Below are 27,796 nucleotides of genomic sequence, written 5' to 3'. Positions count from 1 at the left end.
AATTTAGTAAAATCAACGAGTTACTTATTTCTTGAAATTACAAAAAAATGAAAAGTTAAGAAACACAGTATTGTGAATTAAATTCTAAATAATCCTAAAAATTATATGGCAAGTTCAAAAGTACTGATATTATGAATGAATTACAATAGTCCTCAATGTCCTGACTTACAAATAGTCATGAATTTCTTGAATGTCCTCATGCACCTAGTCTTAAATGTCCTGATGTACCAACAGTCCTGAGTGTCCTGATGTAACAATAGCCTTGAGTGTCCTGATGTACCACAATGTTTATATTACGATCACCGAGTTGTATTAAATCCTTTGCATCTATTATTGGCAAATAAGTACTGACCTTTGATATGGCTATTTTGAGAAATAAACTAGTGTAGCCACATGGATGTGTTTGAATTCATCAGTTTATTAGCTACATGGCTTTAGTTCATTCAATTTGCTTTTCAGGAATATATATTAAAAGTCTTTTATCAATTTATTAACATTTTTTAACTTCTTAAGATGTACCATCCAATGATACAAAATCCATTGCATAAATATTTGTGTTGGTCCAAGGAGATTATAATTCTCATGTATCAACTAAAGATGCTAGCACTGCCCCAAATGCTAGTCAGTGTTACCCAAACATTTCTCTTGCTATCCCACATTCTAGCTTATGATGTGGTTGATGTTTATGGACCTCACTGCTTGAGAGTTTTCAAGAAAAGGTGCATTTGCAAATAAAGGAAACAGCAGCCATTCTCCACAATGTGCTTGCAAAAACTGATTTAACTTTTTTTTAAAGTGTTTAACTAATACTCAATAACTGCCATCAATGTGTCAACTATTGGTTGTGTCTTGGGTAATCCCAGGATATAAACTTTGACATCGATGCTGTACTTTTTTAACAGCCACTGGTCAATAAAATATATGATTTTTTTGGATTGACAGGACAGTCCTCATATCTGTACAAACAAAACAGGTTTGTCTGAAAACCAAATTTGTATCAAGTATGATAATAGGAAAATTTACCAGTTTTGCCTGGAGCACTTTTTGGCACAAATATCTGAAAGCTCTGGGCTGTAGGATCACTGTCATACTTCTCAAGAACAGCACTTATCAATGTGTGTCCATCAAAAGATTCAGTCCTACCAGTTTCCATTTCCTGCAAATACAAAAATTAAAAATTTAATCTCTCATCTTTTACTGATTTCCTGATTATTTCATTGACATTTTAACCCACTTACCACTCAGAGATTAATACTGACCAGTCAATCTATACAATCTCCCAGAATGCATATGTTCCTTTCAGAACTCTAGATAAGCTGGGCTATCCATACTGTAAGCAAAACAGTAGTCTATAAAAACAGTAAGAACTGTTTTAATGTATTTTAAAGGTATGCAAAAAATTTGAACTGTTAGCAGTTAGTACAAAGTTTTCAGCCTATTACTCATGCTATAAGTAGAGTGAAGGCTTTATTGAGGCATTCTATTTATATGCACCACGCAAATGGGACAAATTCTTTATGACTGTTATGTGCATGTTTCAAATGAAAGACTAATTCAGGCTGACTTTTTTTTAGCATAAGGGAGCAGTCATTTTAGTTACCAGTGTGCTTAGATCATATACAATTTCCATAAGTACAATATCCAAAGAAATTTCAGCCACATTACATCAAAGCAGCATTGAGCTAAGCCATCATTCTCTCCATTGTGTATGTTTCAAATGGAAACAACTTCACCTTACATATGTCACTCTCTCAAAAGTGCATATTAACTGGTGAGCGCCCCCTTATTCTTACAAGCATGATAAGCATCTTAAAGATTAAGTACCATATGTTGTATTGTAAATTGTTCAATAAATATCCCGTACATTTTGCAGAACTCCAATTAGTTTTAATCCATAGAGTAAAGACCAATCATTACAAGGCTAGGGCCTGCATGTTGAACTCACTATCAAAGTATTACCTAAAATGTGTGATCTTGATGTTAAGGTCTAAAGGCAAGGTGAGCATATTATTGAATTAACTGCATTAGCCTTAATGAAACCAAAGTATGAATAAAATCTAATAATGGGTTTAAGTAATGCAAACAATGAAAAGATTTTGACCAAAACCGTAATGCAAATTTTCTATGCGACCTTAACATCAAGGTCAAAGGAGCAAGTGAGTGTGCAACATAATGAATTGTTTTAACTTATAAGGTTTCATCAACAAAAATGAAGAAAATCAATCATGGGGTTTCGGTTATAAAAGAATTTTAAAAATATATATAACCAAAATCTTAAAGGCAAATCTTCTATAACTACAACCTTGACCCCAAGATTACAAAGGCAAGAAAACATGATGTAGAATGTCTTGGCTTTATAATGGTTCATCCCAAGTTTGAAGAAAATCCATGACAGGGTTCAAGAAACATGAACCCAAACCTTAACAGACTGTTGACAATGATGACAATACTCTCAGAAAAGTGACTCCTAATGTTTTAATTCTCACCAATATAGGCTCAGCAAAAATCCTATCTTGAACTCTGATTTTGCAACAGGGCTATAGAGAATCAGCTGAGATTATCATGGGCAGAGGATGTAATTTGTGAAATATTATTCTAATTAATGACATTTGTACCTTCTACATTTCCTACTGTGAATTAGAATCCTAATTGTGAATAAAAGTTTCTACTAAGCAAAAACCACTTCTTCCCATCTAATTTGATATATTATTTTCTACCTTTTTTTATTCATTATTCCCGTAATAGATTGACCAATGGGTTGAAGAACACCATCCCATGGTCACCTTACAATCAAAACATTTCTGGTTATCAATTAGTCAATGGACAATAAATCAGTGTATCCCCAAGGGGTTAAAGACTGAGGGTCAAAAATCCAATTGTTGTCAGAATTGGGGCTGGGGGGGGGGCAGACAGAGTAAAAAACCAACTTTGGTATCAAAACTGCAGGTCAAATTAAAATTGTGGGGGTCCTTGAAGCACAATGAGGGTAAAGGGAAACACTGGATAAATAAATTACTTTCTAACTTATGATCATTTTAATAACAAGCAAATTGATGTCCGCCATGGTCAGTAGTTTCATCAAGTTTCCTATATGATCTAGCTCAAACCAAACTGTCCATTACTAAGACAGTAACTGAGTAGTAAATGAAAATGGGTGGATCTGACAATTATGAACTATATCTTCTCTAAATGATGGTACAGAATGCTGATCATAAAATATAATAAAGTGAGTGGATATGACAATCAGATTCTATATATAAAACTGAACTCATATCAAGTCTGGTTCAAATAAAATAATAAGACATGTTATGGTACCAAATTCAAAGTGTGATGACTGAAGGATGGACAAAGGGACAGACAGGCCTAGTTTACTCTCCTCATGTTTCTATCAAAAGTGGGGTGGAGGCAAAAACCACTGAAGTTTTCTGGAAATAAATATCTCAGTTCTATCCAGATTATTTTTTTTATCGGAGTAAAATACAATTCATGCTAATTTCTCAAAAACTGTATATCATATTTTAAGCCCTACCTTTATTTTACTAAATACCTTCAATATTCATGTAATGAAGGTGAACGGGGTTTCTCCTTTTTCTGTTCTACCATAGACATTGATAAACATTAAATAAATTGTTTTAAAAGATACTTAATTCTTCACAGAAATAGTAGCATTGCAGTTTTTGATGTATGTAAAGTCTAAGAAAATAAGTTTCGTTATTGCATCACCCATACTGAAGTAGAAAAGTAGTTTACCAAAAGTGACAGCATTTACAAATCACAAATCTGATCAAATTTTACTTTCACCTATTATTTTCAAAATACAAGATCAAAAGTTTCAAATAACATATATTAATCCATTCTTACATCAATGACAAATAAATGAGTGTGATTTGGATTTTTAACGTAGCTTCAAAACAAATTATGTTTTTTTTTATCAAGTTTGTATGATTTTAATAGTGAATGTTTTGTGGTTTATGAAATAAACAAGCATATTTTGCCTCTGTAAGCCTGTGCACCATGCTTTTCCTTTGATCACAGGAGTTAAATGCCCTCATTTACATATCAACTGGAAACATATTATACTTGTTGGGTTATATTAGGGGTTATCTATCCCTGCTTATGCTAGTCCAGTAGTCTACTAATCCTTGTGAAACAACATACCAACTATAATCACAAAATAGTGTAGATAAAGTTCAGACTATAAGGATAGTCCATGTTCCTATGAAAATAAATTTATGACCATTGACCGATATCCTTCCTACCCAAGGGGATGCACCCATAATGCAAAATCTATTTCTCTCAACTTATCAATGTGAAACATCATACCAAGTATAATTACCCTTCCAAACATGGTGTAGATGGATAACACAATACAAATTAGTGTCAATATTACTGGGAAATGCTAAAATATTGAGCAGTCTCTTGATGTCATAGTTCTGATTAATCACCAGAACCTGCTAATATTATGCTAAAATGCTGACCAGCTAATATTATGCTAAAATGTTGACCTGCTAATATTATGCTAAAATGCTGACCAGCTAATATTTTGCTAAAATGCTGACCAGCTAATATTTTTGCTAAAATGTTGACCTGCTAATATCATGCTAAAATGCTGACCAGCTAATATTATGCTAAAATGCTGACCAGCTAATATTTTGCTAAAATGCTTATCTGATAATATTATGCTAAAATGCTGACCTGCTAATATTATGCTAAAATGTTGACCTGCTAATATTATGCTAAAATGCTGACCAGCTAATATTATGCTAAAATGCTGACCAGCTAATATTTTGCTAAAATGCTGACCTGCTAATATTATGCTAAAATGCTGACCAGCTAACTATTGTGAATAACAGTTGATCCAACTATGGATTTTTATGATTGAAAGATGTGGAACTTATTCTTTTTTGCCCTTGTCAATCAATGGAGGTTGCAGATTGGTTTAATTATAATCAATATTTAAGCTTATGTCAGAGTACTGTTCCAAAAAACTGTCTAATAAGTCAGAGCTGTGCATGACTATAATGAGACAGTCAAGCAGCATTTAAAAATTAATTTATATTGTCTATACTGATTTACTGTATTTATTCCTCTTTGACAACATTGTAATTTTATTCCACATTTTAGAATATTAAACATTTCTGGAATGAACAATGAACCAGAAAAATGTGCTTTACCTTTCACAAGATTTCAGACGATGTACAATACAATAATAATAACATATGGTTAAAATAATGCTAAATTTGTACAAACCATATACTCTAAAATAGCAATAGTGAGTATTTAAGGTTTTGTTCTTCTCTTCCTTTTTCTAGTTTACCATCTTCTCATGTTAATGGAATGAAATTTCAATGAATTACTTGTAGAAATTATTTTATTGTACAAAAATGGCAGGCATTATTCACACATAAGAAATTATAATAAATACAAAATTATTATTGTTAAAGTTTATTATTATAACACTTGCAATCATAATACAAATAATATTACTTTTATTATTATTTCACATAAGCTCTTGTAAATACAACTTTCTTCAGCGTTCAGGTCATACAAATTACTATAATCAAGACGACTGTTTTGACCATTATGTAGACATCTGCAAGTTTGTATAGGGGTGAGTAAATCTGTTATAATGTTAATTTACAAGAAGCATACCTAAAAAGAATTTCATTAAAATTATCATGAGATTAGTATTTTTTTGAGAGACATACATTAGAAACTATTTATAGATACTTCTTAGTAGTCTCACTATTCCTACACATTGATCCATATTTGATTTAAATTAATGGTTATTTACAAAGGTAAGCACACCAACACATCTGCACTGTAAGTTTTAGTTGTCAGAAAAGTGTTAAAATGTGCAGACTCATCAGCATTTTACATTAATCCTCTACCATGACATCTTTGCTGGCCAAGGTTCAGATATGTTGACCTATATGTACACCTTGGTGGACTGATCAGATATTTCGGTGCTTTGCATTAGTGACACTTACTGGATTTCACAAGTTGCCTCACTTAGCATGTGATGCCAACTAACCAATAGTGGGTCATAGAGGTGCATTGTACATTGGCCGCAAATGGTAGAGGCAGTTGCTTGACAAAAGGATACTTTGTAAGTATGTCAAAAGCATGACTATATATCAGAAAGAAGCCATTACAGGTGTATTTGGGGGAGTGTGTGTGTGTGTAATTTGGATTTTTTTACATTTTTTCAGTCATACTGCTATGACGTCTGAAGTGTAACAGTTTATAGTGATGTCTAGCACTAGGGCATCATGCCGCAGACATTTAGCATCATGTCCCATCCAGTCACATTATCCTGATAATAGGCCGACCAGTCCGAGCACTAATCACTTAAAGCCGAGTGCAAAGTGATGCAGCTGCTAGCACCATTTTTATAAGCCTTTGGTATGACTTGGCCTGGGTTCGGACACTAACCACTAGGCCACTGGAGTGGTTGTATCCAAGGGAAAGGATGTATATGTGCTAACATGGACAGGCTGTGTAAAATAGCTTATTTATGAGTCCATTCCAGTTGCCACAGCATCCACTGAAATTCACAGACCTGAAGCAATATGGAATTCAGGTTATGAGGAGAACTGAATGATGGATGTCTGCACAGATACAATGACAGAAAGAAATTATGAACTAATGAAATCTATCCTGAAAATGTCAATAAATATAGAAATATCCTATAGAGTATTGATATAGTAATTATTGTTATTAGTATTATTATTATTGTTATTTTTATGCAATACATAAAATGTTGTATGTTATACAGCATCCACATAAAACAGCTATAATAGACATAACACACATGCAACAATGAAATCATACATTACATTAATAAAACACCTACATATATAAAATCATTGCCTATATAACATATCATTACATAATCTAAAATAAAGCAAATACTATTCCACAAAGAAAAATAAAGAAACTCGTTAATCTATCAACGAAGCTATAAGTTCCTTTTTTAAAAAAAAGTTTCCAATTAAGTCCTGATCAACAAACAATCTGTTCTCAACTCTTGTTTTATTTTTGGTCGTGGCAAGTCAAGTCACACACACAAAAAAAAAAAGAGCAAAAGGCCGAGCACAACTTGCTGGTCTAGACTACCGAGTCACTAATCACATAATCTGCTAAGTGCACACAGGTTCTCGGGCAGACCCCACCCCCCATCAATTTTAAAAAATGCATTCTATTAACTCATAAACTGTGGCCCAACGCTTTTCGTCACCTGCACCTTTGCCAACTGTCGCTTGATCGTCCGTTATTAATAAAATTGCATTATGATTGTAATATAATTAATTTAGTAGACTATTAGAATTTCTTAACAAATGATGTAGTAAAGCTATTCAGATTTAAGATGAAATCTGGCTGAACAGCAGGCGCTTGATGAAACGATGAACTAGACATTTAAATTAAATCTAAATTTAACTTGGACGACCAAGAAACATGAACATGACTCACATAAATGACTGTACTCTACATTTCAAAATAGATAAATAAGCATTAGCTTATTAACATATTCGATACACAGTCCAGCAAGATAATCGAGATCAACTTCTAGAAATGCTTTTAAAGTCTTAATCAACTAAATAAGCGTCTACAAGCCGGGACTACTTCCACGTAGAAATGGCTTCTTCATAGGTTATGGATGGGAATTATGAGAAGATACCTCGCGATTCTGCTGACATACAGGGAGATATAACAGTTCCTGTGGTTCATAATCAGTCTCTTAAACACAGGTTTTTTTATTTACAATTTTTTAAAAGCAAACCCTTTATCGGGTAATAGCTTAACACAATATATTTATTATGAGATTTGGGCCAAAACAAACTTTCTTACTTCAGCCTTAGGCCATATTATTCTTACATTGTAAGTTACACCACCCCTTTTGTTTGTACCCCATCGGATGTTAAAAACACAGATAGATAAGGTTAGTCCTACAATTAATCATGGAATGTGTTACACAAGTTTACACGCATATTTAATCTATTTTAATCTATTTGATTGCAACAAATTAAAAGTTTCATTTTTTTTATTTTGTTTCTAATAGTTGGGCCGACCAGAAACTTAAACATATTTTATGTTTGACTTTACATCATTATGGTTCACTCTATGATTAATATGACATTGTTAATCCTAACAGATTTTTTGATTATCCATGTTAGTCTTAGTACTAATATTAGTACCCTTACTTGTACCTCGTGGACAGGGTACTGACATGAGCATATACGTGTTAATGGAGCAAGCCGGGTGTGATTCACACCCGGCGCTCTTTTAGTCTAATAATAACACTTTAAACATATTCCTTGCATATAATCCAATAAATTGAGTGGTCCTCTTATTTAATACCGGAAGCATCAAAAATCATTGTAGAAATAGCTGTAAAATCTCGTTTACCTTTTTAAGTCGATATTTTCGTTTAGATCGTCCACCATATTATTTCAAATAATGATTACTTCTGTTCTCAGCCTCGTTTGTTTGTGTGCCATATAAGGACCTTGACGCCTTATTTGGAAATGTAAACAAATTGTAGTAAAACTTTGGCGCCATTTGGGTCAGAAATTCTGCGCATTAAAAGTAAATATGGTTTATCGGCAACTTTGAAATTCCACCAAGAAGCGATTATTTGCCACTTGATTGATAATACTATAGCATAGAATATCCAAAATATGGTCTGGCAAGCCTTACGTAGAAAAGGGGTCACGGCAAGAGTCTCGCGTTATCTGTCGTGGCGGACAGGATAAGGTTAGAGTGACCATGCCAATTTATTTTATCATGTAAGGGCTTAATAAATTCAAAATAAGCCAAACTTCTTTCACAACATGATTATACTTATGTAATTGATTTCTACACTGTTTGTTTTTCTGACTTTAGTGATGATTTGTTTTGTTCCATTACATGATATGGGATCAGTTCGTAGCCTCAACCACAACAAATCAAGTTGAGACTATGACATCGTAGCTATGTTAGTCCTAGAATGTAAGACTTTTATTATGTCACTTGTTTAGGCTCGAATAAACAGTAATACAAGACGGAGTGAAAACAACAAGCCTTTAAAAATACAATAATTTATTTCCCTGGAAAAATTCTGTAAAAATGAAGAACAAAAATATAAACTTACAGTTTAATAGAATCAAATACAAAAATAATAAGAGAATAAAATTTTATTAGTCCTAATAACAAAACGTTATACTGATTTCGCATTCGAATTCTGACAAAGAATCCTAGATGGGAGACAATGACATATGCTACAATCTGTAGTGTTGATGTCTGTATTTCCTTGTAGAAATAAGAATTATCACTCCGGTTTCTGATAGCTGAATAAATTTTTTATAAAAAACTATTTTTGTTCCACAATATTGCATGAGCACACGTATTTTCCCAAAAAATAACAGAATTTATCCTTTTGAATCCAAGTAATGTGAAATATCTTCAGACCAAATAATTTGAAATAACTCCAAACAGCACAACATTTAACAGTTTAACAGCGCAACTTCTACTGAGATTAATTCTCCAAAACATGGGTTATATAGGGTTTCTAAAACGTAAGCAAGGGTCATATGATCATCTTCTGGAAGTTTATAGAAGGAAATACATGTTACAGATCACGGTGACCCTTACAAAAACCAATCATTTTAACTCTAAGAAATAAAAAAAATAAAATATTGTTTATATCTTAAAGACAAGGTCCCATAATGACCTTGGAAACAACCAATAATTTAAAATAAAATAGAACTTGTTAATGAAGGTTGCTACAAATTCTGAAACCAAGTCAGGATTTAAATCAACACCTGTTGTTTATAAACTAACAGTCAGGGGTCAAACTATTTTCTAAAAAAATATCTCTAGTGAATAAATTTACATTACAATATCATGTAATGAAAAATAATTTTTTAAACTGACAAACAATTAAATTGAAGTAAATATATATTAAATCAGATATAATTAAAGCAAATATACATAACACTTTTCACATGTTAGTTGTGTTTCAGTTCTGTATCTTACTACCCAAATAATGGCCTTGTATAGGTTGTTGTGATGTTGGTTGACATTGGAATGAGTAGTCAAAGTTTCAGGTATATCTCACACACTTGGCAGACCATATTCCACTAATTTATATGTAATTAATATACTTACTGTGCTGTTTTTATCCTGGTAAAGCAAAATTGGACACTAGCAAATGGACGCATTTTCATGTTCTGTTGACATGCATTTGAATTTGTTGAAATGGGATGATAGTCAAGGTATGCTGAAGTATGTTCAGTTAGGTTCATGTGGGGGATGTGTTTCTTGAACAAAATGAAACATTGCTTACAGTTCCAATAGGCATAAAATATAATTTTATTTGTTTTGGTAAAGAACAATATTTCATCTTTACCAGATTTTGGCATCCCCTGCTTTCATCACTTTCCAGCCAACTGAAATGTAGGCAAACAAATCCTTGAAAACAGGTTCATTTGTTTTGTGAGAACTTTAATTTATTAGAGAAAAGACATCAGAGTAAGTAAAATCTGACTAAAACATTATGACTTTACTTTGTAGAAAAGCGTCATTATTGGTTGCCAGTTATGTGAGATATTCCTGATAATTTGACTTTCGTTGTGATGTTAGTCGACATCACTCTACACAGCACTGTTAATTAGGCAGTAAGACCCAGATGCCTAAAACATAAATATCAGCATCAAGGTCTTACATGTATGACTATATCCATGTGTGATTTTTGTCTAGCTATTATTCCACAAGTCAGTGTTGTATGCAACAAAATTGTGATTCGTTTGATTATTTAAATGCCATATTCCTTGAACTAAAGTTAGCTGATAGGAGAAACAGTCGCATGCTCTAAAGTGATTGCCCATTTCTTCAACAGCCCAATGAGAAGGCATAATACATATAGTGGATCATAAATATTTAGTGTGTCATGTCAGAGTAGGATCCAGTCTGTAGAAAATACCAGGTTATGGTGTAGTAAGTCTTACAATGAACATAATCCAACTGAATTTTAATTGACTTTTTTTTCAGACTCATGTCAATTTCCTTGTCGAATGTCACAGCCCGAGAGTGGCTGCAGAAAAGAAGGGAAGCAATTCAGCCATGGGGAGAATTCTTGAATACTGGAAAGTTTAAAAATCCTAAATCACTTGCACCACTGCCTAAAAGGATAGTCAAGAACATTGAAAAATTTCAGAGCAATTACTTGTTTGTGTTCATTGGTCTTGTGATATTTTGTGTGTAAGTATCTTGAATATCTATACTGACAAACAGTCTTATCTTTTCTGCAGAGTTATTTAGGATGTTTTAAGAGTGCTATATGTTGTATGGTAGGGGTGAAACGATTCATTGATACATCGATACTTTTGCTGTAATGATACACATCGATACAAGAGATGGAGAATGGATGCAAAAATATACGTTCCGTATGCAAGTTATTTTAGTCTTCATCAGTCATAAATAATTATTATTTGTTTACCTTATTATTTTTTAAAATTAGAATTCATCTGACACAACATTTGTAAAAATGAAAATGACTATTGAGAATACTCACTCGCGATCTCTAAATTAATACGAAGTGACATGGTTGATAATTTGCCCCCTTCCATGCTGACTGTCTAAACCTAGCAACACATTTAGCATGTGTATAATGATTCATTATGAAGCACTTTACTTATCATTTAATAACTCACTTTTATGCGAAGTTTCTACATTGAATTGTATCATGTCAACTTTGGTTGATTTGAAAGCTACACTTCCAGTGTGTCGCACAGTCATATATGTTACACTGAATTCTCATTGGTGGTTATTGCTTGTTCTGGTCCAGGCGAAACAATAACCACCAATCAGAAATTAATGTAGCTTATCCCCTGCATGACAAAGAGAAAGTATTGGCAAAGCAACATAGAAACTTCATGCAGAAGTCATTAATTGATATGTAAAGTAGTTGAACAGAGATGCTGTCAGTGTGCATGATTGCTTGAGACATGCAAAATTTAGAGAACAGTGATGTGTGAGAACTCCCGCAAATTAGTTGATTATTGATAAATAAAAGTTTTTAGATTGATAAAATATTGAATTCTTTAAATTGGTAATGATATAGACACAGTGCATTGTATTAATAATCCTATGGAAACAAAATATATGTAGTATAACAAGTTGAAGCTGCAGTTTTACATAAACACCATTGAGAAGAAAAATCAGTGGCAACATTTTTAAGTACATGATGTGACCTCTGGCTGTGATAACATGAGAATAAAATAATGAATCTTTCTTTTGATGCAAACTATTTGATTTTTTGACTGGATTACAAACCAGTGCAGGCATATGGTGTCTTTTGGAAAGTCAATTTGCCCATCTGACATCAACACTGAGGTTACGGTTTGTGTTTTGGTCATTTACTCAGACACTTTTGTAAAGATACAGACAGTGTTACAATATATATTTACTGTCTGAGTTTTCCATTCTGCAATCCATGAGTTTAAGTATGAGCAAAACATATTTTTTTGTGTGCAAAACCACAAAAATGTATGTCTATGAAAAAATTGAATTCATGGTACATTATATTACAGTTTGTAGGCAATGTATGAACCAGGGGTCTCATAGGATTTTAAAACTAGGAATCAAGGAGTCCCACCAGCAACAGTTGTGATCTCCTTCCAGAAGCATGTTGCAGTGGCTAAATGTCCATTAAAATGCCAGGAATAAACAGACACAAAACTTTGTCCATTTTATTTGTAATTATTTATTATTCTTAAAAAATTATGTATTAAAATTGATATCATTTACAAATATATTATTTAACTTCAATATAATTCACTTTCGTCTATGTTGTATTTCACTAAATTTTCTGATGCTGGGCTTTGGGTCATATTCCTCCACACTATGTCCCTCTTTGACTCGCATCAATTGTTTTAAGGTCTCATGTTTTATTCTGAACCTTCCCTTCATTTTGATTTTGTTTGCACACTGAAGCCTCTCTCACATGACACGGATGTCAGAGGTGACACCGACACAATTGCAGCTAGGACTGCAAAGTCTGGAAATACATTTCTGTACTCTTGAAGCAGAGTTGTACAGGCTTCTGTCACTGTGCAGTTCAATGATTTTATGACTACCAAGCGAGTAGGTGGTCTCATGATGTCCCATGCCAAGAAAATGTGGAACTTTGCAGATAATAAGAACCAGTATTTGCCATCGAATTTAATTTCCACATTCTTTACACCACTGGTATATAGTTCTTTTTTGTCCATCAGAATGAATTTTGACAATCCAAGGAAAGTTTTTATTCCACTTATATCACTTATCTGTAAGGTCACTCACAATCACATATCACTTATCTGTATGGTCACTTTATATTCACATATCACTTATATGATCACTTCACATTCACAGATCATTTATCTATATTGTCACTTTACAGTCACATATCACTTATCTGTATGACCTCTGTCTGCGTTTGTTCGAGTCTCAGATTCGGCTAATGTGGGTATGTGAGAAAGCTTGCCAGTAGCTTCTCGTGGGTCGGTGGTTCTTTCTGGAGTTTTCTGGGGTTCTTCCTCCATCATTAATACTGGCCGCCATGTAATGCCTATCATGTGATGAAAAAGGACATTAAACCCAACAACAACAACAACAACTTATCTGTATGATCACTTCACATTCACATGTCTCTTATCTGTATGGTCACTTCACATTCACATATCACTTATCTGTATGATTACTTCACATTCAGATATCACTTATCTGTATGATTACTTCACATTCACATATCACTTATCTGTATGATTACTTTACATTCACATATCACTTATCTGTATGATTACTTCACATTCACATATCACTTATCTGTATGATTACTTCACATTCACATATCACTTATCTGTATGATTACTTCACATTCACATATCACTTATCTGTATGATTACTTCACATTCACATATCACTTATCTGTATGATTACTTCACATTCACATATCACTTATCTGTATGATTACTTCACATTCACATATCACTTATCTGTATGATTACATTCACATATCACTTATCTGTATGATTACTTCACATTCACATATCACTTATCTGTATGGTCACTTTACATTCACATATCACTTATCTATATGATCCCTTCAAATTCACAAATCACTCATCTTTATGGTCACTTTACATTTACATATCACTTATCTGTATGGGGGCCCCGAGTGGTCTAAAGCGCTGTCCGTTATGGATCACTGCCATCTCACCTCTGTCTGCATGGGTTCGAGTCTCGGCTTCAGCCAATGTGGATATGTGAGAAAGCTTGCCAGTAGCTTCTCGAGGGTCGGTGGTTCTTTCCGGGGATTTTCTGGGTTCTTCCTCCACCATTAATACTGGCTGCCATGTATAGCCTATCGTGTGCTGAAAAATGGCATTAAACCCTACAACAACAACAACTTATCTGTATGGTCACTTCACATTCATATATCACTTATCTGTGATGTTTGTTCTTTTTGATTACTCGTGACATAGACCTAGATCTGCTAGTGCATTGTGACATTTGATCTGGGTCTGCTGTTTTTGCAGTTGGACTCAACTTATAAGGAAGGTTTATAGTCTTTCAATTGGTACCAGAAAATAGAGCCACACCTCCTCCACTTCTCATTACAGATTGACATCACCACTGCTGTTGGTTGCTATAGCTGCATGTCTTGGAGCATGCTACATCATCAGTTTGAAAAATCAGGACAAAAAGATAACAATTTTTGGTATGTATGAAGAAGGAATCAAGACAGTGCACACATCTCCCATTTAATGCTGATTTATCCCTATATACAAATTGTAATAAAATTCCACTTCCATAAAAGATTAGTGTCCATAATAGATTAACATAGAAATTCCTATATTATATGATTCATCGATGAAGGGGTGCAGTGTCTCAGTGGCCATCTTGTGCAGTTAGGATTTAGTTGTATTCATGCCCTGGCCAGTGTGGTTTCTTCTCGTCTTTTTACATGTCTGGGCAAAGCCCTTTAATCCACCATTCGTCTTGTGCTATAGTCTTTAATATGCTGATGTTGCATAACACCAACCAATCAATCAGTCTGATCCAATATGTTTCTTGTTAACTTTGGGGTTTGTACATTTCTGAGTGAAAACTGGTTTAGTATTAATACCTTCATTGCAAGAATTTTGTAAGGAAAGCTGTATGGCTTCAACTGATCAAAATTTAAAATCTCACCATGACCATAAAGGTGAGCAAAAATGAACATGCTGCAGATATTATCAGTTACATGGTATTTTTGCATATGACCTGGTGTTAGCTTCAGATGTGTTGATAGTTTTTTTTTGGTACAGCCACTAAAGATAGTGATGTTTTAGTATATTCTCAGAATTTGGCCACTAAAGATAGTGATGTTTTAGTATATTCTCAGAATTTGGCCACTAACGATAGTGATGTTTTAGTATATTCTCAGAATTTGGCCGCTAACGATAATGATGTTTTAGTATATTCCCAGAATTTGGCCACTAAAGATAGTGATGTTTTAGTATATTCTCAGAATTTGGCCACTAAAAATAGTGATGTTTTATTATATTCTCAGAATTTGTAAATCGGTTTAACAGAGGATATAACTGAACATTATTTTATTACACACACTGATATAATTAAAGTACAAGTCATACAGGTGTGCACTACTAGTACTGATTATTTGAGCAAAAGCTGTCATTTTTGATAAATTTGCTTTCAGATTTATACATTTAAGAGGCAGTTACTCAGCTTATTTTGCTGCCCATTGGTCAGTATTTCTTGCAAAATTGTTATGTAACCACCCCATTAAATGTGTCAAAATCTGTGTTAAAGTATATGGACATTTTTAGACAAGGCCAACCATGAAGTGTGATCCTGTCTAAACCAGATTGAATGTCACATACTGCAGTATCACAATGAAAGCACTGCAAATTCAACAAATTATTTGCTATCTCCAGCACTGGTAATCATTGGACCAAGCATCCATTATCGCTTTTATCCAGTTCCTAGCTGCCAGTGTAAAATTCCATAAAGATCAGCGATTTTCATCTGGAAGTTTTGTAATCACAGCTTAGGTGCAGATCGCTCAGCAACCAGGAATGGAAAGACATTTAATATTTAATTTGAACTCTTGTACATCATGAATGATCTAATAAAAATATGATTAATGTGTTCAAGACCCTAAGGCTGTGGCTGTCGGGCATCAGCTTCGATTGGATACACAGAAGCATTGTTCAGATTTATCTCATGGCTCCCTGAATGTTCATGGCAATTCTTCCAGTTTTTACATCCAGTAACAAACATTATATCGTTTTCTTAACATACCTCTCAACTCTCACACTGGGAGAAAAAAATCCCAATTTTTGGGTCATTCCGTGCCTACTTCTTGATTTTGTAATATCTCCCAATTATTTTGCAGAGAAATCCCGATTATTACATTATGTCTATCAATTTTCATTCTCCTAAAACAAAATCCTTCATAAATAGATATATCTTGTACAGTCCACAGAAGAGATGTTCTGTTTTATCACCATTGAATATTGTTGTGACTGATTATCACGCTACAGAGAATTTTATTCTTATGAAAATAAAACATTAAATTTAAATATTATTCACTTCAATTTTTTGTTATTTTTTTGGCCCTACATCAATGCTAAAAAATCAGAAAATAAACCACAACAATAAAATTGTCAGAAATTAGTTTCAACTGCAATCACTGTGAATGTGGTAGCATTTCCATTCCCACCAGAGAAACTTACAAGACTGAACACGTGGCACTCCTGTACTGAATATACAAACATTAATTACCATCATTAAATTAAAAGGAATTAAGAAACAGGCATGCAGCTTATGTGCCCTCAAAAAAACTAATTCAGAATAAATGTTATTTAATAAAGAATGTGAAATGCCTTTCAAGTAGAGAATAAGGAAATAAAGTGCTATATATAGGAGAAATAGTTGCCACATGTACAGTAACTTGAGACTGTATTTACAAGCAAAGAGGGCATCGTTTATTTGCCAATCTATTGCTGGTGCTTACATAACACACTAGAACATGGTTTCTTTGACTTATGTCGGAAGGCCAGTCCTTTTCACAAGATAATTGTAATGATAAGGATTAACTGTTAATTAGTCACACTGGCTTTCTTGCTTGTTTACTTAGGACTAACCTTTAGATATTGTGCAATTTGGCTACAGCTGACCAGAATATGAAAAGAGGGCACATCCTATGGAAAATACGGCACGTCGGAGAGAAAAAAAAACAGTTCATCCTTTGATAGTTTCATGTGTATTGGACCCAGAAGAATGGTTAATATTGAATGAATACAGCATTTTTTAAAAATGCCACAAAAAATCTCCAGATTTTAGGCCCAAATCTTGCTATTTTTGTAAATTTAATCTCCATAATTGGGTTTCGAAAAGTATGTCTTAAATACATAATTCTTTGCAAGTCATACCTACTTCACTGTACATCAACCAGTTAAATTCACTTTGTGGCAAATAATCACTTGATCTTTCTTCTCTATCACACTTCCATTGCTGCTTTTTCTTCCATTTTTATCTCTTTTTTTTTCTAGTGTTGGCTTCTAATCCAACATACATTTTTCCATTATAGTAATTAGTTAGTATTTAGTGATTTAATGCTGCCACCATTTTGTTTCATGAACCAATGCATCTGTGTATCACATATTTTAATTGGCTAGATTGTCTAGAGTGTGGCAGTTTATAGTGATGCCTAGCCCTGGGGCATCATGCCACAGACATGTAGCATGATGCCCCAACCAGTCACATTATCCTGACACCAGGCCGGCCAGTCCTGACACTAACCTCTTAATGATGAGTGCAAGGCAAGGCAGCTGTTTGTACCATTTTTTATAAGTCTTTGGTATGACTCTGTATGACTTAGAACCCACAACCTACCACATCTGAGGCAGATGCTCTAACCACTAGGCCACCAGAGCAGTCCTTATGAGATGCAGATGTTTGACAAAAGAATGGAACATGATTGGCATTTGAACGTATTGTCAGATTAAACTTAAAGTATTTATATAATTTATTTTACATTGACTTAGGAAAATGTATCTTGCCTTTGTGTCATGCAGCTATTCCAGATTGATTGTATGTGTACTAGATGATATCTAGGGTAGATTGATTGTATGTGTACTACCAGTATCTTGGATGCATTTACTGTATGTATACCATCTGATATCATGTTTAGATTTTGTATCTATACTATCTGATATCTTGCTTGGATTGGTTCAATATGCACTTGCAGATATTTAGGGAGACTGATTCTGTAAGTACTATCTCATATATTGGGTCGACAGATCCTTGGTATCTGATATCTTGGGTGGACTGATTCTATGTCTTATCTGATATATCTTGAATTTTATGGACTGATTCTATATATACTCTTTGATATCTTGGGTGGACTGATTGTCTGTGGTCTATCTGATATCTTGGGTGGACTGATTTTGCATGTACTATCTGATATCTTTGGTGGAGTGATACTGTATGTACTATTTGATATCTTGGGTGGACTATTGTCTGTGGTCTATCTGATATCTTGGGTGGACTGATTTTGTATGTACTATCTGATATCTTTGGTGGAGTGATACTGTATGTACTATTTGATATCTTTGGTAGAGTGATACTGTATGTACTATTTGATATCTTTGGTGGAGTGATACTGTATGTACTATTTGATATCTTGGGTGGTTTGATTCTATATGATTTATCTGATATCTTGTGTGAACTGGTTCTATATCTACTATTTAATATCTTGGGTGGACTGAATCTAAATGTCTTATCTTATATCTTTAGTTAGTTGGATTGATTCTGTTTAAATATTTGATATCTTTGGTGGATGGACTGTATGTATACTATCTTTTTTTATACTGATTTTTTATGTACACCCTGATATCGTGTGTGAACTGATTCTACATGTACTATTTGATATCTTGTTGGACTTATTCTATATGTACTATTTGATATCTTGGATGGATGGATTCTATATGTACCATTTTATATCTTAGTTAGATGGATTCTATAAGTACTATTTGATATCTTGTGTGCAATGGATTCTATGTGTACTATTTGATATCTTGAGGGGAATGGATTCTATAGTTACTATTTGATGTCTTGTGAACTGATATGTAAGCTCAAATGCCATATTCCAACACTGCTAATCCACTCGTAATATCAGACAATACAATGACCTTTTTCTCTTCCAGGTCGTGAAGTTAGCTTAGCTCAGCAGTATGCAGCAGTTGGTGCATGTTCATTTCCTCTGTTCTGGTTGGCTGGTGCAGGGTCTGCAGTCTTCTGGGTCATAGGTAACATTCAGTACTTTACCTTAAACAATTTCCAACTTTTAAGAGACTTGTACAGTAATTTAAATTATTAAAATCATCATTTTTAGTTCTTCAGGTCATAGACTGAGAAAGCTTATGTGATGGTCTTTTGTCCATTGTCTGATGTCAACTATCTGTTAGCACAAATTTGTTTTTAACTCTTCTCCTAAACTGCTTGGAAAATAGCCATAAAACTTTGCACACACATTTGTCCCATGGTCTAATTGGTCCTGAATGAAAATGGTACCACTTGGATATCCATTATGGCCACCATAGAATGCAATGTAATATTGGTATGGAGTTTTCACCAGAAGATGTCTTATAATGTTTAGTTAGCTATAACCGAAAATGGTTCCACTTGGACATCCAGTATGGCCTGGGCAGTGGATGTCTTCAATATTTTGTTATGGCTATTCCTGATAGGATAGTCACATAAGTACAGGGCTTTCACTAAAAGACCTTTTTAATGTCTTATTGGTCCTTAATGATAATGGTGCCAATCTGACCACTGTGGTAGCCTTCTTGAACATCTAATTATTGCACATTTTCTGAATGAAAGTCATTTTGGCATGTGGTGTTTACCAGAAGACTTCTTATGATGGCTAGTTGGTTCGGACTGGAAATGTTTCCACCCAGACATCTGATTTGGCAACCTCAGTGGTTGTCTTGAAAATATTGTTATTACTACTCACCAGAATGAATGTTTGTATCAGCGTGGGGTTTTCACAACAAGACTTCTGATGGTGTCTAGTTGGTCATAAATGAAAACTTATGCTTTGATATTCAGTATGGTCATCGTTGTGTAGCCATCTTGAAAATTCTGTTATTGCTGCTCCTCCTGGATGGAAATTCTTATCAGCGTGGGGTTTCTACTGGAAGATTTATGGTGTTTAGTGTTTGATTGATCTTAAGTAAACATCATCCCGGGCACCACAGTTGCCATCTTGAAATTTTATTAATTATTCCTTCAAGGAAAAACTTCATTAATTTCTGCACCTCTTATTTAGTCAAGTTTGTTTCAGTCCACAAGATGCAAAAATATTGAAAAAAACTTTCATCATTTGTCACCCATGAAAATTGACATAAATATAACTTGAGATGGTTCGTGAGTTTGTCATAAAATAAAAACAAATGAAAATAGATATGGTAGGATGAATCTTGTTATTTTGCAGAAAGTTAAAGCAGTAGTGGGTGGAAAAGTAGAAGATTGGTCCTAAATATTATTAACAGAACCAATAAACCCATCCCAGTTTATAGTCTGGTACCAAAACATATGTAAGACTCACAACAAGCTAACTTGCATTCCAATACTTTGTATACTGTCTTAGTTATGCTGACATACAGTGGACACCTGTTTGTAATGAACACTTAAGGATAGTCCATGAATATCAATGTATAAATGATCTACATAATGTGGACACCTGTCTAATGCAGATGGAAATCTGCCCTTTTGGTCAATATTGTTGCACAGAAAGGATATTATGACCGAACCTGTGTGTGGATTTGCATCCCTTTTTACTTGCCACTTACTCTCTTGAATGGATACAGATTTTGTGAAGCCTAGCTTATTTGGACAGTAATCAATAAACAATGACCATTTTCACTTGGTATTATTACAGCATAAGTTCACTTAGCATTGATTTTATAACTGATTCTGTCTTGCTTCAGTTCAATCAAGGGTAACACAGTCATGATGATGGGCACCCTACTGATAAATAAAATAGCAGCTTTAAATATCTTGTCAATTAAACAGTTTGCGAGTGAGTGTGGATGACTAGTGCTGGAAGAATTTTAGCATAATGTTATTAGTGTTCACCTTTCAAATAATTGTATATCAAGGTTCAACATCTATGCTGACTTTAATGAATATCATTTACTTTTAAAGGTCAACCAGTAAAGCTTGTCTACTTTCAGTTTAGGTCTGATAAATTTCAAGGCCAGGCTTCATTGTTCTCTTCATAACGCCCCTAACATACATGAAAAAGACCAAAGAAAATATGGTATTAAGATGGTTATGGGTGATTTTAGACCAACTTAATTGAACACTCCTCAAGCTTGCTGAATAGAATACACTGTTTGCCAAAGAAGCATAAGGTGATCATTTTCATTGAATAACTGAAGCTTGGGTGCCAAACAAGAGCACATGGTCTATGACCATTGTAAGCTTGCGTGCCAATCAAGAGCACATGGTCTATGACCATTATAAGCTTGGGTGCCAATCAAGAGCACATGGTCTATAACCATTGAAAGCTTGGTTGCCAATCGAGAGCACATGGTCTGTGACCATTGAAATCTTGGATGCCAATAAAGGGCACATGGTCTATGACCATTGAAAGCTTGGATGCCAGTCGAGAGCACATGGTCTGTGACCATTGAAAGCTTGGGTGCCAATCGAGGGCACATAGTCTATGACCATTGAAATCTTGGATGCCAATTGAGAGCACATGGTCTGTGACCATTGAAAGCTTGGGTGCCAATCAAGATCACATGGTCTATGACCATTGTAAGCTTGGGTGCCAATCAAGAGCACATGGTCTGTAACCATTGAAAGCTTGGGTGCCAATCAAGGGCACATGGTCTATGACCATTGAAAGCTTGGATGCCAATCAAGAGCACATGGTCTGTGACCATTGAAAGCTTGGGTGCCAATCGAGGGCACATAATCTATGACCATTGAAATCTTGGATGCCAATCGAGAGCACATGGTCTATGACCACTGAAAGCTTGGATGCCAATCGAGAGCTCATGGTCTGAGACCATTGAAAGCTTGGGTGCCAATCAAGGGCACATAGCCTATGACCATTAAAAACTTGGATGCCAATCGAGAGCACATGGTCTGTGACCATTGAAAGCTTGGGTGCCAATTGAGAGCACATGGTTTATGACAATTGAAAGCTTGGATGCCAATCAAGAGCACATGGTCTATGACCATTGTAAGCTTGGGTGCCAGTCGAGAGCACATGGTCTGTGTCCATTGACAGCTTGGGTGCCATTCAAAAACACATGCTTTATGACCACTGAAAGCAAATGTAAAGATTAGATGATGCAAATTTTAGCTAAAATTCTACTGCATTTATTTCCAAGGAAACTTATGGCTGAAGGATATTTGTGACCCCTAAATTACCTCACATTTTGACATGGTAGGAGCCACTGGGCCCCTCTTTTTCCATTTCTGGAACGAACATTACTGTTTATGCTAGTGTAATCTTTGCTTTATAAAGGAAGATTGTAGATTACATATTAGAGCTGATAATACAAATGACGATACATGGATTAAAATTAAATTTCATCGCATATCACTTGGCAATATTATCAAGCATTGGAATCAAATGTTGTGCCCAATTTTGAACTCCAGATGAAGTTAACTGGGTTTAAATGATTGTTTTGTCATTTTAAATTTAAAATTATTTGTTAATGATAGAAGGTTAAATTGAATATTAGTGCCTTACCTTTTTCATTAAAATTTTTGTTTAATTTTAAGCTTGGGTATTTCATTGTTTCATCCCAATGATACTTGATCTGGAGATTTTAAGTGACGTTTCTTTTTCACATTTTGTGCAACACTCATTATTAGCTGTACAAGCTGTAAAATACATTGAGACTACTAACCTAGTTAAGGGTATCTGTATATAGAGGACACTTTTGTCATGTTCCTTGACTGTCCTTTATATGCAGTTTTCATTGTACTTATAATTTCATAACAATATTTAAAACAACTGAAATAAAGATCTTTTTTTGTGCTAGGTTATTAGTCTGTAAAATGTAATTATTATTCACTGAAACTAAATTCCTGTATGTGTGACTAGTGCATAGGTGAAGGCGTTTAATATCATCCACAATCATCTTGTTCGTTGTAAAACTACATTTTCGCTTGAAAACATCAAAGTATAAATAAAATTATTTAGAAGAATGTTAAAAATAAATGAAAGGAATGAAAACGTAATTTGGACACAAAATCTTGGAGTCTTTAAAGAAATAATCAGTGAAAACAGTGAGAAAATTTGGATTAGTTTCAGTACTTTATTTTCATTGTTAGTAATTTCTTCCATGCTGTCATGTTTGAAAGTCCGAGAATAGGAGAAGCACAAGATCTTGACCTTTTTGTGAAATCTGGACCAGATTAATTTGACAACTCCAATTATCACATCACCAAATAATCTACAAGTGTTACTTTGCTGTAGAACACACGTCCTAACCAGTTGAGCAACTTGATTATATTTCATTTCAGGTGCATCATTCTTTGTGATAATGCTCCATGCTTCAATGTATGCAACAGAGGAAGAGGGACAACCATTTGAACTGGAAATGGAGCAGGTGTAGATCATGGATTAGTTGGAGTTACATCCCTTGAATGGATTTTGCACCCACTATCATCTGAATGTTTAAGCATTCTGTGATGTTTACAGTGCAGAAAAATGAGAACGTTTCTTCTTAATTTCTTGTTTGTTTATATCAAATGTAACATATTGAAAACTTTTTGTGGGACTGGTTGGTAGCAGATCTATTTATATGTTCAAAAAGGATTCTTATTGCATTTATTCTTTCAAAATTGTTTATTTTTTGTATTCAATTTACCCTTCATTATATTATCTTTAGCTGGAAATTTAGTGCATTATTATTAATATCACCAAGCAAAAATTCTAGCGTCAAGGCTGTGTCATTTCAAAAGTATTAAAATAATATGTTCTGTCCAAATTATCAAGCAGAGCGTCAATTGTGTGTAATTTTTATGTTGGTGTGGAAAAAAAATAATTGTCTTAGTAATAAAACATCTTGTGGAACAAGAATATGGTAATGCTCAGTGGTTTTGATTTAGATTAGCTATTTCAGTTGTAATGGCAAGATTTAAATTGTAACAGAATTGTACAAATCATACATTGAACTTTTAATGGGAAAGTGTAATATTTAGCTCACCTGCTCAAAGGCTAAGGGAATTATTGTAAAACCCAGCATCCATTATGCATCATGTTTCAAGTCTTGTGCTAATTTAAATTTGTGCAAATCCTCTTAACCAAATTTTTATCAAGTTGGTTCAGAGAATCATGGCATGAAGGGCTTTAAAATTTGTGCAGATGATGCCAGTCCACTTTCAGATATGGCTGCCATGTCTGAAAGTTGAAAAACTTTTAAAAGACTTTTAAACCACTGCATAGAATTTGACAGTTCTTGATGGAAAGCATTGTGGCTGAAGACCTTTCAAATTTACACATCAGTCATGGCCACCATTACTGAAAATAGAGGAACATTTAAATAACTTATGAAAAAACCCCAGCTCAAGTGAATTCGACTAAATTTGAGAGAAATCATCATGTTCTAGAAAAAATAATGTCATTCCATCACTAAAAGGAGAAAAACAGTGACACAATATTATTGAAAAGAGAACAGAATTTGACTTACTGTGACATAAAGCATCCTGGCTTTGGGGCCCTCTTAATATTGGGACAAATGATGCTGATTTGCAGTCAGATATAGACGAAGATATAAAGACTAAAGAAATCTTGAAATGGTTTGTTTTGATAACAGCTTCAGTCAACAGCATTTGGAATAAATTTCAGCAGAAAGCACACAGCTGACCCAGACTTTTGGTCAACTTATTTGGCACTTGGTTGATAGGTAGCTGTCAGCTAAAGAGTGATCTCAAGCCCACCTGGGCCACTTCTTTAAAAAAAATCTTACAGATAACATGTAAATTTACATATAAAATCTTTGGTCAGTTTTTGTACATTCTTGTATGTAGAGATTTATTTAAATAGCATGTAAAAAAAACTATTTTTTCTTTGTATTTGTTGAGTTAATTCAATCAAATGTTTATGTTAGAACAATTTTATGAGTTGCTTTTGAATTACATAAGTGTAACTTGCATAAGGTAAAGATAACTTATGACTAAATCCTTCATCCATCATCTGTCATTCATTTACAATTGTTTTGCAACTTTTTTTAAAACCTGCTCAACCAATTTGCACTTGATTTTAAAGAAAGTATTCTTACATCAAGGCATTTTAAATTTGCATAGTGGAGGCTAGTTCATCATCCAGCATAACAGTTGTTGCTAAAATAGAGCAAACAATTCAAACAGCTTCTCAAAATTGCTATACAGAATTTGCCAAATGTGACAGAAAGTATTAAAGCATGTAGGCCTTTCAGCCTTGTATAAATGATGCTGAACCATATTTTAATATGGCCACTGTTCCTCAGAATAGAACAAACTCTAATATGGCCACTGTTCCTCAGAATAGAACAAACTCTAATATGGCCACTGTTACTCAGAATAGAACAAACTCTAATGTGGCCACTGTTACTCAGAATAGAACAAACTCTAATATGGCCACTGTTACTCAGAACAGAACAAATTTTAACATGGCCACTGTTACTCAGAATAGAACAAACTTTAATGTGGCCACTGTTACTCAGAATAGAACAAACTCTAATATGGCCACTGTTACTCAGAACAGAACAAACCTTAAACAAGATTTTCTCCCAAACTACTCAACAGAATTGGGCCAAATTTAACATGAATCATTCTGGCTAGATCTGGGGCTTTCAGTTATAATCATTGATACAAATGATACTGATGCACCGTACATTTTGGCCACTGTTACTAAATTTAGAGGGGCCCCGAGTGGCCGAGTGGTCTAAAGTGCTCTCCGTTATGGATCACTGCCATCTCACCTCTGTCTGCATGGGTTGGAGTCTCGGATTCAGCCAATGTGGGTATGTGAGAAAGCTTGCCAGTAGCTTCTCGAGGGTCGGTGCTTCTTTCCGGGGATTTCCCAGGTTCTTCCTCCACCATTATTACTGGCTGCCTTGTATAGTCTATCATGTGCTGAAAAATGGCGTTCAACCCTACAACAACAACAACAAATAAATTTAGAAAATCAAGTAAACAAATCTAAAAATAAAACACCAAGCTGGGAGAAGGAGCATTCTGGCATGATTGGCTTTCATTATTTTTTATAAATTACATAAAATTGCAATTAAATATGACTGCTGTCACTAAAAAGAGCAAAACGTAATAACTTCAAAAACTGCTCGACAGAACTTGACTGAATTGGTCAAAAATGCCCTTGATAGAAAACCTTTCTAATTAATACAGATGATGTCTTACCAGCATTAGTTATGGTAGCACTTATAATAGGAACACACATTTATTCTAAAGAAATGCTCAGCATAATTTGAAAAATATTGAAAGCTGCATTTTGGAATTAAGGAAAGGCCTTTCAGTATTGGATAAAAATAATGTTGATGTGTAATCAGATATAGATGATAACACAGACACTAGCGAAATAATGCTACTAACCCATTTTTCTTTGCCAACTAAGGTGTTTGGCAGTTAGGCAGATGTCTGCCAGGTGAAATTGCATTTGGGCCTCTTTTTAATTGTATTATAAAATATTTTGTAATACTTTTCCTAAATTTAAGAATGGATTTTACTGTAGACTTGAAATATTTACTTAGTCTTTGTACACTATTGGTGGGTCAGCTGCTCATTAAATGATGATGAATCTCAAATGTTACTTTTGTTATTCAGTAGTTTAAATTTAGTATATGTATTGATCACACCAGTTTATTCAAACATTCTCATTAAAGGGTATCAGAGTATAAATTGCATCTTCTACATCACAATGGTTTCCAATCTGATCTGAGAGATGTTAACGTGTTCCAGTTGAATGAAACTCGGGTATAAATTTATTATTATCATGATCTATGTTTGAAAATAATGCAATTTATGCTGAGGTTACGAGACTTGAGGGAAACCATTTCAGTAACAGGGAATGATCTGTGGCACATTAGCATGTTCCATTTACATAAAATTGAATTTGAGATATGTTTTTATTGGGGAACACGTACAAAAAGTTAAAGAAATACTTGAGAAAAACCCATACTGGTCCAGACAGAAAGGAGATCAACCCAAACCTATAAACCCAGAATAACCAGCAGTTCCAACAGACAGTTCAGAAATGAGATTGCAAGAACTGAAGGACAACAGATGCAAGTGCAGCATCAGCTCCTTGACCAACGTGTATTCATTACCAGGTTAAAAAATACAGTCCAAGACAAACCAGAAAACTTTGTAAGGTAATAAAGGTCATATAGAAGCAAGTTGACAAGAGTTGGCTGCTTACAGGGTGCTGCTTTATTTTGAAGGAACAGAATTGGTCAGGAACAAAGCAACTCTGGGAAAATATCCTTTCTAAACATGGTAGGGTAGAAATGCTTAGCTTAGCATCTGACGAAATACATGCTGCAGAAGCAGCCAAAAGTACATCACTACTTTTGGTTCACAAAGTTGGAGTTCCACGAGCACCTGTTTGCCTTGAGCATACAAATGTCTTAACTAAGCTCCTGCAAGATTCCAAAGAAAACAAAGGTGATCTGACAGTGTTGTGGTTAGACCTCGCCAACACATATTGAAGCATTCCATACAAGTTGGCGATTCT

General features: G+C 34.2%; 2 protein-coding genes across 3 annotated transcripts in view; one reads left to right on the top strand and one right to left on the bottom strand.

Annotated features, from left to right (window-relative positions):
* The window catches only part of LOC149794313 (tubulin-specific chaperone cofactor E-like protein), a 46,165-nt gene extending 38,692 nt beyond the window's left edge, over nucleotides 1-7,473 (bottom strand). The window contains exons 1-2 of one of the 2 annotated variants that reach the window (XM_089968467.1): nucleotides 7,210-7,473; nucleotides 1,024-1,156 (exon numbers count right to left, since the gene is read on the bottom strand). In XM_089968467.1, coding sequence (XP_089824593.1) covers nucleotides 1,024-1,153 — 130 coding nt within the window. In that variant the 5' untranslated portion in view covers nucleotides 1,154-1,156; nucleotides 7,210-7,473. The remainder of the gene's footprint in view (nucleotides 1-1,023; nucleotides 1,157-7,209) is intronic. The other variant, XM_089968468.1, reaches the window with a different exon arrangement.
* Nucleotides 7,474-7,596: 123 nt separating this feature from the next.
* Nucleotides 7,597-26,867, top strand: LOC149794312 (prenylated Rab acceptor protein 1-like). Its single transcript, XM_089968466.1, has 5 exons — nucleotides 7,597-7,751; nucleotides 11,032-11,241; nucleotides 14,646-14,743; nucleotides 19,239-19,340; nucleotides 23,587-26,867. The coding sequence occupies exons 1-5, from the start codon at nucleotides 7,657-7,659 to the stop codon at nucleotides 23,676-23,678; spliced, it is 597 nt and encodes a 198-aa protein (XP_089824592.1). The 5' UTR covers nucleotides 7,597-7,656; the 3' UTR covers nucleotides 23,679-26,867.
* The last annotated feature ends 929 nt before the right edge of the window (nucleotides 26,868-27,796 follow it).

The sequence above is a fragment of the Sinohyriopsis cumingii genome, chromosome 8 (assembly GCF_028554795.1).
Source record: "Sinohyriopsis cumingii isolate HCF-2022 chromosome 8, ASM2855479v2, whole genome shotgun sequence".
Taxonomy (NCBI): domain Eukaryota; kingdom Metazoa; phylum Mollusca; class Bivalvia; order Unionida; family Unionidae; genus Sinohyriopsis; species Sinohyriopsis cumingii.
Note: the sequence above shows the minus strand (reverse complement) of the source record. Positions and strands in the feature narration are given on the sequence as shown.

Coding starts and splice junctions, on each gene's coding strand:
- LOC149794312 (XM_089968466.1), top strand. CDS start 7,657: ATGGATGGGAATTATGAGAAGATACCTCGCGATTCTGCTGACATACAG. Junction 7,752..11,031: donor AATCAGTCTCTTAAACACAG/GTTTTTTTATTT, acceptor CTTTTTTTTCAG/ACTCATGTCAATTTCCTTGT. Junction 14,744..19,238: donor CAAAAAGATAACAATTTTTG/GTATGTATGAAG, acceptor TTTCTCTTCCAG/GTCGTGAAGTTAGCTTAGCT.